The 11,005-nt window shown below is 29.3% G+C and overlaps 1 protein-coding gene and 1 long non-coding RNA gene across 5 annotated transcripts; one reads left to right on the forward strand and one right to left on the reverse strand.

Moving 5' to 3' along the window:
* Window positions 1-1,167: 1,167 nt before the first annotated feature.
* Window positions 1,168-3,365, reverse strand: LOC130494552 (dof zinc finger protein DOF3.7-like). 4 transcript variants are annotated; one of them, XM_057009477.1, is made up of 3 exons: window positions 3,168-3,365; window positions 1,606-2,531; window positions 1,168-1,366 (listed from the first exon to the last, which is right to left on the reverse strand). In XM_057009477.1, the coding sequence occupies exons 1-2, from the start codon at window positions 3,189-3,191 to the stop codon at window positions 1,611-1,613; spliced, it is 945 nt and encodes a 314-aa protein (XP_056865457.1). In that variant the 5' UTR covers window positions 3,192-3,365; the 3' UTR covers window positions 1,168-1,366; window positions 1,606-1,610. The 4 variants fall into 4 exon arrangements, with proteins under 4 accessions (XP_056865457.1, XP_056865456.1, XP_056865455.1 ...); XM_057009476.1 differs by having other exon boundaries at window positions 1,168-1,391; XM_057009475.1 differs by having other exon boundaries at window positions 1,168-2,531.
* Window positions 3,366-6,571: 3,206 nt separating this feature from the next.
* LOC108840007 (uncharacterized) lies at window positions 6,572-8,285 on the forward strand. Its single transcript, XR_001947816.2, has 6 exons — window positions 6,572-6,757; window positions 6,841-7,017; window positions 7,117-7,332; window positions 7,479-7,548; window positions 7,633-7,726; window positions 7,961-8,285. It is a non-coding gene; the product is annotated as an uncharacterized LOC108840007 (long non-coding RNA).
* The last annotated feature ends 2,720 nt before the right edge of the window (window positions 8,286-11,005 follow it).

The raw sequence follows: 11,005 nt of genomic DNA on the forward strand, positions 1-11,005 counted from the left end.
GATTTTTATTCATAAATTATTAGTATAATTCTTTCATAATATAAGTCCAATTAGTTATAAATATTAGATTCGTTTATATGATGTATTGCGATATAATAGACAACTAAAATCGCAAATTATAATTATTCAAAGTAATAAATAAAATTGCTATGTTTTAAAATGTTATATCAAAAATTATGTAATACATTTTAATTTACAAATATATATATATTATACTATTAGTGCAAGAAAATTTAAAGAAAAGAAATATTTATGCTGAAATTTTTTATACAGTCACGGGTCAAGTTATAGAAATAAACAACAACAACGCAAGATTATTTTTATTTAAAAAATTTATTTTAATATAAATTATATTTCCAAATATGTTTATATATTTTATGTATTTATAAATTTATTTTATTTGTTTTAAGGGATGCTAAGATTTTGGAATTGGAAAAAAAATGACCCACTCATATATTATTTTTGTTTGGAAACTTAAAATTTTATATCAATATTTTATTAAACTTATAATTTTAGTTTTTATTATAAATGTAAAAGATTAATTATCAATTTAAATTTGTATTTAAATATTACAAATACATAATCTGACATAAATAAAAAAGTAAAAACATAAAATAAATATCCGCCCGATCGGGCGGGTCAAGTTCTAGTTTACTTTATTTCTGTTAAAAATTTACTTTAACATAAAAACACCTAAAATTTACGTTGAAAAGGATAAAGGATTGCGAAGTTCACGCACGGGCACAGAAGCCAAAAAGCTGAAGACCTCTACGAGTATATATTAATGTCCCCAAAATGCGAAGCTATGGGATTTGATAATCATGACTCTTTGTGGATAATGATCCCCAACATATTTTTTGTTTATTTCTGTTTTCAATAAAATTAAAGCAACCTTAAAATTTTAAAGTTTCGTGTAAATTGAAACAAAATAATTTTTCTAAAACATCATCTATATTGATTGAAACGGAGGAAGAACTTATTAACCAAAGCTGAAAATGTGTTACACAAAATAAACCAAAGCTGAAAATATACAATAAAAATCAAAGTTGTATCAATCTTTAGGTTCTTTTTTTTTTGTTTGTAACACATCTTTAGGTTCACACAATATAAATTATAAATTGGTTTATGATTTATAGAGAACATGAATATATATTTTTGCATAACGAAAGAAAAACATGAATAGATTACACAAAAAATAAAGTTTACATCATTATTAATAGATTACATCATTAATAAAGTTTTTGACTTGTCGGAAAAAAAAGAAGAATAGATTGCACAAATACTTCGACAGATGGAAGAAATGATGAATACACACACAGTCCTCGCATTCACTTATTCTTCTATCCTCATATCCCTCACCATTCCCCTATGATACAAAGACCCTTTTGATACTAAAAAAATACCATCAAACCCCATTATGAAATAGTATATATTAAAAAAAAAACAGAGAAGATAAAATAAAAAGACAATCTCTAAACTAAGTTCTGACAACTTTAACTAAAGTACCCCATGTGAGAAAAACAAAAGATCATCAAAGTAAAAATATGATAGAATAAGGAGGTAATAAAGTGAAAAAGAGAAGAAAAGCTATGAAGTTCATGATACCTTCTTCACCACGAAGATCCTCCTGTATTACTGAACATCCCACTCCAATATGTATTATGGCTCTTCTCTTGGTTTGTGCTTGAAAGCTCTTTCGTGTCTGAAAAAGGGAACAACACCCTACTCGCTCCATTCATATCACCAGCATGATTGTTATCTTCAGCTCTTTGGTTATTGTTGATGGTGTTATGTCCAATCCCTTGATGATGATCAGTGGAGAACGAAAGATTATTGTTACTCAGTTTGTAATCAGCCATTAATGTTGGGAGCCCTAAAGATGAGTAAAGGACTGAGTTTGAATCCATCATTTGACCAGGCAAGAACATGTTCATGCCTCTTGAAGAGGCTCCAGGAGATGATGAAGCATATATTGAAGATGAAGTATTGTTGTTCTCGATCTTGGGCATATGAAGTAACTGAGACATACCATGATGATGATCTTGCATGACTGGGAAAGACAACAAGTTGAGATCTTTTGACGACTTATTAGGGATTTGGCTTGCGAAAAGAAACGGTGGGTTTAGATCTGGAAGCTTGGGATTGGACCGCGAAGCTAAAGGTGTTGAGGATCTCTTGTTCTTTCTTGAGCTTCCTCCCACAGGAACGTTACGAAGAGAGCCACCTTCGGTCCAATACCTTCGACAACCTTTGCAGAAGTATCTTGGTTGCGTGAGACTATAGTTGTTGTAATAACAAAACTTTGTGTTGGTTGAGTTACATCTTGGACAATTCACTTTCTCTAGGGGCCTCGCTTTTCTACTTTCCATCGTAGTAGCAGTGTTGTTGTCATTTCCGGCGCCGGATCCGCTTTTGGATGCGGTGTGGTTTGGTCTCTCTGTGGTGGCGATGAATGTTTGTAGTTGTTGTTGCGAAGTGTTGTTTGAAATTATCTGCTCTATTGGTTTTACATTTATCATTTCTTGAAAATCCTACAAGAATTAAGATAATGTTTAGTTAGTCTCTAACCTTGTTAAAGAGAACAATAACGAGTGAAAGAACGAGTCTTGAATCACGTTAAGATTAGGGCTTGGTGAGATGATTGAAATTGAAGTAATAATTAAGCGCAACTGAAAGAAGAAAATAAAATCAATTTTGTGGTTAATAAAATCGTCGGTGCTTTTGAAGAAATTTTTTTTGAGAAGTTAAAGGAGGCTAATTAAACCACAATTTAGAAAGAAAAAGAATTTGGTAAGACCTAAGCACCAAGAACAAAAGGTAAATAACAAATCAAACCTTTTTATCCATTAGTTATCAAAATCTATAATTCATCACATAAAAAAGTGAACTTGTGGATAATAATGTTTCCTTTACTCCATTCGAGACGTAGAAAGTTTCGAAAGGATCATTTATCATGCAAATATTCATATATTAAAAACATATCCAACTAAAAACCATATATGTAGGCATATATCTACAAGACTATGCATAAAATCACAAGAAGCATGAAAATAAAACTGTTCCATACATACATGTAAGTATCCATGTCAGTATAGAGAGAGGGGAGTAGTTGGAGTTAGAAGATAAGAAACAAACAAATATAGCAGAGAGACATCTTTTTGACGTACCTGCGTCCACTTCGTAGCATCCATGAACTTTGACAAAGAGAAAGGCAGAGAGAGAGAGAGTAAAGAGCAAAGAAAGAATGTTTTGGAGATAATTTTTTTCTTTTATGACGATATGGCTCTATGCGTTAGCTTTCACTTTATGGATGATGAAAGAAAGGAAGCAAGAGGAGAAGAAGAATAGAAGAAACCTGCAAAAATAAAATAGAAACTAGATCTTAACCCGCCCAACCGGCGGGTATTTATTTTATGTTTTTAGTTTTTTATTTATAAATGATATATTTGTAATATTAAACATAAATTTAGATTGAAAATTAACATTTTTAGTTATAATAAAAATTAAAAGTTTAAAAAATATTTTGATATAAATTTTAAATTCCTAATTAAAATAATATAGAGATGAGTCATAATTTTTTTCAATTCTAAAATCTTAGCACTATTAATAAAAAATAAAATAATTTATAAATAAATAAAATATATAAACATATTTGAAATTAAAATAAACTTGTTAAAAAAAATCTTACGCCATTGTTGTTTATTTCTATAGTTTGACCCGTGGCCGTATAAATATTTGCTTTCACTTCAATTTTTTTTCTTTGTTCTAATGATAATATATATATATATATGTGTGTGTGTGTAAATTAATATGTATTACATAATTGTTAGTATAAAATTTTAAAACAAAAAAATTATTTATTACTTTAAATAATTATATTATGTGATTTTAATCGTCTATTATATCACAGTGTATCATATAAAAATATAATATTTATAACTAATTGGACTTATATTATAAAAGTGTTATACTAACAATTTATAAATAAAATATTTTATATTTTATTTATATGATATATAAATTGATTTTGATGTGTAATTTTTTTCTATTATTTTTGTTAATAAATATTGAAAAATATTTAATGTTAACAAAAAATTTATAAAGAAATTTATTTTGGTTAAGATTCATTCTATTAAAGAAATCTATTATTTAAATTAGAAAAAAGATATTAAATATTTAAATCTATCATTTAAAAAAAAAGACAAAATTCTCTACTATCTTTACTGTTATCCCTATTACCAAACAAAAGCTTAAAGTACTTATACTTTAATAAGATAGATTTTATATCAAAAAGCAAAAGTAGGGTTTGCTGTTTTGAACTAGCGATAATAATGTCTCCTGGCCTCCCTCTCTAGTTCTTTTCTGGTCCTTCTTTTATTATATTTTTGAAGAAAACAGTTTATGGCTAAAAAGTCGTCCCATTTTTTATTAAATATTGGTTAACTTTTGATAAAATCGATCCTGGACTCATCTCTTTAGTAAACTTAACATGAGAAAGATACGTGATTTTAGTAAAAAGATAAGATAAAAACAATAATCGGGTTTGACCAAGATGAATCTTAGTTAACCGGCTCTTAATATATACTCCCTCCGTTCCTAAAAATAAGATTTTCTAGAGTTTTCACGTTTATTAAGACTACAATAAATATTTGCCAACTTTAGTTTACTATTTATGTTTTATACAATTTCCAATAATTATCAACCAATAAAATTTAATCAATTCAAATATTCATAATTAATGATCCTCAAAAGTATACAAAAGTACCTCAAAAGTATACAAAAGTACCTTAAAAATATAGAAAATATTTCTTTGTGGAACAAAAATAAAATCTAAAAAATCATATTTTTAGGAACGGAGGGAGTATTTACTTGGTAAGTTCAATAACATTATTAGTTATTATATATTTAGCTTGTAAATTCAAGTATATACATACTCTACATATGTTAAATTATTTGTTCGGCAAATTCTAATTGAATCACTTGTGTCATATATAATTGCATGTATTCCGATTGCATTGTCTATGAAAAATATAAAATTAACTTCATCACCAAAGTGTTTTAGCAAAAAAAAAAAAACTTCATCACCTAAGTGTACAAGTTTATACAATCTGAGGACGCTCACTACGAAGATGGTTAATCACTTAGTTTGCAGCTTGCACTTAACATAAATTGCAACGTATATGTCTCTAAAATATCTTTTGTAAAATTTCCAAAGAATGAACACTTAATGTATCACATTAAAATAAAAATACGAAGCTTGAGTGGGATTATGAGTTGTATGCTATTCCCGCCCGCCCATTTTGTCAATTACCTTGTCAATTTTAAATATCCTTATAGCATTACATATATTTTATTAATTCATTATGTGTAGTTTAAGATCATCTCTGATGAAGTTTTTTTTTTTCCAAAAAGAAACTTCAAAACTTCAAATTTAAAGTTTTTATTAGTAAAACTTCAAGTATAGAGTGTCAGTACTCAAAACTTCAGATTTGAAATTTCACATTATTATTTGCATTTTGGTCCTTACAATTATGTATTACATTTTATGATTTTTGGATATTTTGTTGTTTTATCATTTTAATCTTTTAAAAAATCATATCTTATAATATTTCATATTTGTTTTTATGAATTTTAGTTTTACACATAAAACTAAATATAAACTTTAAAATAAGAAGTTTTAAAGTTTAAAAACATCTTTAGACTTCAAATATGAAATTTAAAAACATCTTTAAATTTCAAATATGAAATTTTGCAATTTTAAAATATAGTATTTTCTTGTAGTTTAATATTTAGTTATGTATTTATATTTATAATTTATATATTTACTGTAAGATTTTATTAATTAATATTAATGTGATATTTTTATATGTACTAGTTATTTATAAGTTTTATGGATTTATATTAATTATAATAAATATAGGAACCATAGTATAAAATATAAATAATTTTAAAGTTAGATTTGAAGTTTTTATTTTAGAATAAAAAATATTGAGTTTTTAAATTTAGAGTTCTGCAAATTCTAAAATAAAGAATTTTTTTATGCTATCAAACTACGAAGTTCGGTGGCGAACTTGAAATTCTAATTAATTTTTCGGTCATACGAATTGTTCTTTGGATGTAGTAATGCTTTAAATTATGTAAAGTTACTAGTATATACGTGTAAATGTTGACTGAATTTAGGGAATATGAATGGTTCTTTGGATGTAGAAATACTTTATTTTATTTTATTGTTGTGTTATTTCGACGGAGAAAGGGGACAACAAAATTTCAGCCTTTATTTTGCGATCTGCTTTTCGTAAAAGGACTATCATAAATGACACCACACACACATGACACATGGGTATATAAAGCTAGTATGATTTTATTCTTAAATCGGTAAAGCTATAACAAATGTCGCGTAAATCAGATAATTTTTCAAAAAAGTTTGTGATCGAGGCCAATCTATAATATAATGAGGGAGTATCACTTCTCTTTATGTGACACATGTCCTTTTTTAAAATGGGCTTTGTGTTTGTATGGGCTTAATCATGTGTTTTGATTTGTGTTGGTTTGTGTTGATTTGGCCTATAGATTAGAGGTTCTCGATATTTTTTTTCAGATCACACGCGATCCCTATTCATCTTGCTCTTCCTCTTTCTCTTCCGTTCTTCTGCATTTATGGTGGGCGTTAACGCACGATTGGGCATTTCTTCTATCACCGAAACGATTCGGCCTTCCGTAACGATTCTTGAATCCTCCTTTATAAAGAGCACTCGAGGTGAGCTATCAACCCTTTCTCTCTACATTCCTTGAAACATCGCTTACATCATTTTTAAACTCTTGCAAAAATGACTTCACCAGCTGCCTTAGCCGCCGTCACTACCGTCGCCCCTGTCTCCGCCGTCACCGCCGCCTCTGCAGATGCCGCCATCTCCGTCACCGCCAACGTCTCCGTCGCCGCCACCGTTCCCTACACCATCTTTATCCCCAAGTCTATGCTGGTGCAAGTGGTGCAGTTGCAGTTTTGAAAGCAAATGAGTAAGTTTGAGCTAAATAAACATTTTCAATTTTGTTATATGCTACTTTATTTTGCATACTATCAGTCTGAATGTTTTGTATCAATTTAACAAAATTCAGGGATGCGTTTGAGGAGCAAATGGAAAGACTACCATCAGCAACACATTATTTTTGGGAACTTCCTCCTGAACTAAAATTCCCCTTATGCAAAGAAAATATGAGAGATGCTGCTTTGACAAGCAAATGCTGTTTCCAACAAGCAAATGCTGTTTCCAAAGCTTCTGTGACAATTGTAGGTTCTCTTGTGAGTTGTGAATACAACTGATGCCTTTCCTGGTATGCAAAATCTGTTCTTTTTTAATCATCACAGATCCATGCCTCAATATATATATAGTTCCTCAACAAACCTTGAGATCCATATCTCCTAATTAAATCATTCCTAATGGTAATGGATGGTCTTTTGTTTCTTGCACCATTTGCAGGAGGAAGCTTACCAAGTCCGGCACTTCTGTTGAACCAATGTGTTTCTTCCAAAGTGACAAGAGTCATCAGGTCTAAACTGTTATTCCCAAATCCATTTTCAAAGTGACAAGATAATATAAATACCTGCTAATAATTCATGTCCTTCTGATCCAGGTGACACGGAAAGGACAGTGCCACTTTTGTGGTCTTCCACAGAGATATGGCAAAACTCATCAAGACAGATACATCAAGTCTAGCTCTTGAGTAGGTACGTTTTCCTTTCACAATTCCACTTAAATTTTGTATGTAATTTTTTCCTCTTACTCTAAAGCCCCACAAACCCCAGCCTAATTCAGATGAGTAGCGTGTGACTCCCTACAAAATTTCTGATATATATGATAGGATAACCTCTTATTTGGCACTCATTCAGAGATAACCTATGTATTCACAGTTTTTTTATATTGCTGATATATATTAAAACACATGTCCTACTGTATCTTAGAGTAGCAGCAGCAACCCACCTCCAGTCGTGCACATTGAATCTGGACAAGCAACAGAACCTGCCAGCAACAAGGGTGTGCACCAAAGATTTCATTGGGAGTTGCTGAAGCAAGTCTGCCAGGTTCTGCAGCGGACGAGAACAAACGCAAATGCCCGTTGAGTGATTCTCCTAAGGCCATCTAACCGTCAACCCCGCTTAGCTTTCGTTTCATTCCAATTGTCCATTTCCACATGTTTTCTCTACTTTGAACTTTGGTTATCTCTTTGATTTGCTGTAAATGGTTTCTTACTGGTGTAAGAGTTAATAAAGATAGTATTCACACGTCTTCGCTTAATTACTGGTATCCCCAACTTTATATATCAGTAAAGTTTAACGTCAACAATACATAAATGTCAGTCATATAATTTTTTAATACTTTCTGAGTTAAAAATGAAGCTTACAGCTTAAATTAAAAACACATGTAAAATAAAGACATTTAAACGTTTTTCTATTTTAAAATTTATAACAGATGCAATTTCAATTAATAATTCTGCAATGAACTTTAAAATAACTTTCTGGACACCGAAAAGAATACCAAAACAATAAATCAACTGTAACACATTTAAAATCACTAACAAAAAATTAAACAAATTCAGAGACACAACAAACATATAAAAAATGAAAAATATTACAGGATAACCCTAAAAATATTATTTTGAGTCTTTATGAATCAAAATGAAAAAAAATATTTTATTAAAAAGATAAATATACATTTATAGTTTATTAAAAAGATAAATATACATTTATAGTTTAGAGTTAACTAATCTAAAAGGCTAAACATTAGAGTTTAGGGTTAAGGTGGAATTTTGGGATTACGATTTAAAATTTTATAAAATAAAAATAAAATTTAAAAATGAAAAATATTTTTTTAATAGTTTCAAATAACATTTTTGAATTTGAAAAAGCTGAAAAAATCAGAAAAATAAAATTTCATAACAAATTCGAATTTGAAAACATATAACTCTAAACTATAAAAAAAATCTATTTTGTTTTAGTTTTTATTTATATTTATATATCTTAGGAATACAAATCTTTTAGCTATTAAATGTAATATTTTAGTCATTTTCTTCCTAATGAACTCTTTTTGTGACAAAATTTTGAAAAAATTATTTAGGAGAATTATCCCTAAAAATAACAATTCATAAACTTACTCCAACGTTACTAATCAGTTCTAACCAAACAAAACGACTAACTGTTTACAAAGAAAAAACCCACGGAACACATAATATACAATTCTATCCACACCTACTAGCACAGTTTTAATAGCGACTACACAAACTACATCAACTCATAGACAACTTACGATAAAGAAAAAAGGTCAATAATCCCTAGCGGATATGCTTTGAGAACTATACCAATGTAACCAATATTTCGACCCTCACCTGCGGTCATAAATTTCATTTTCTTTGCATTGATCATTGGCTTCGTACAAATATAAGTTGTCCAGTGTGTCGGGAAAGTAATTTATGGGTCAAGACAAAATAATAAAAAGAAAACACTTTCAAATTTCAAATTCGGAATTCATTTTCTCATTGCTTACAATTCCAGAAATAACAATCATACAAAATCCCATAAATATTCAATAACCTAATCAAATAACAAAATCAGGTACACAAAATTATCTAATGTGTCGACAATGTCTCCGGCCCCGCGCCTGCGCGGGGGCTATGAAACTAGTTATATAAGAAACCAAATAAACATTCAATCAAACAACAGCACGAGTCATAAAGTTATAATAGAGCTTGGTCCGCGTGGATATTAGTTGTTATATTTTTATACATTAACATTTGTTTTCATAATTTTATACATTTTAAATATGTCATCCTATAATTATTTGTATCCAAAAGATTGTGACCGAATCAGATAATATGATTATTTTGGTATAAATATTAAAACTTCTTTTAAATAAATTGTTTATTTGGATATTTATAAATTCTAATACATCATAACTGAATTCATCCAAATACCGAAATATCTAATTTGAAATTCATCCAAAATTTTATAATATATAAATGGAGCCTAATTTCAAAACAAAACAAAAATGATACCAAAAGAAATTATGTACCCGAATATTTATATCTAACTGATTACGTAAACAAATAAAAATTATTTGTTAACCGTTTTGAATTTTTGTTATGAATGGAATAATTTTATTTAGTTTTATTCCCGCTTGATAAGCTATTGCCTCATCAACTAGCTAATCAGATACGAATTATTATTGGTAACATGTATAATAAGAGTTAAAAAGTAAAAAAAGGTAAAAAAATAAATAATAAAACACTTCAAAAATATGTATTTATTTTTTGTACTTTTGTAAGAAAAGAAACGATTTGTACATAAATAAGTATCCGGATGTTCATGCATAACTGATTATGTAAGTAAATAAAATATTATTTTATTAATTTTTTGAATTTTTGTCATGAGTAAATTTATTTGAACCTGTCGAATTATTGTGGTTAATATATAAATAAAATGATGTTGAATTATAATGGTAAAGATAACTAATTTAGTTAGGAATAGTGAAAAATGGAATATAAGACACTTTAAAATATGTAATTTCTGTTATGTATCTTTTTTTTTGTCATCTATTTTTATTTTTATTAAAGGACCAAAGCCCAAAACCAACAAAGATACAAAATTCAAAGGTCCAACCAAACACCAATCCATACAAACGGCCTGAAACCGGTGCAAAAAACCGACTAAACACATGTCGGTTTAGTTTTACGAGAGAAGACACGTGCAATCCCTCAACAGCAAGGGTTCCACGCATCACTTAACCTTCTACCGTCACTGATGATCGCCGGAAATTGACAGGCGCCGAAGTCGAAATCAAGCGCTCCTTGCCATACCTCCACATCGAAGATTTTTCCCACGGATAACGTTCATCGGCCCAGCCGAGATCTAATCCGGATCACCACAGCACACACACGGGATTTAATCCCATAATTACCAACTTTGTCTTCATCCCCATATCATCGACATCAGAGAGCACCATCGTCTGTCGAA

The sequence above is a fragment of the Raphanus sativus genome, chromosome 4, assembly GCF_000801105.2.
Source record: "Raphanus sativus cultivar WK10039 chromosome 4, ASM80110v3, whole genome shotgun sequence".
NCBI lineage: Eukaryota > Viridiplantae > Streptophyta > Magnoliopsida > Brassicales > Brassicaceae > Raphanus > Raphanus sativus.

What these genes read in the sequence shown, in the direction of transcription:
- LOC130494552 (XM_057009477.1), bottom strand. Translation starts at nt 3,191, where the DNA reads ATGGATGCTACGAAGTGGACGCAG. An exon ending in ATGCTACGAAGTGGACGCAG is followed by an intron (nt 2,532 to 3,167) that starts GTACGTCAAAAA and finishes TAATTCTTGTAG; the next exon opens with GATTTTCAAGAAATGATAAA.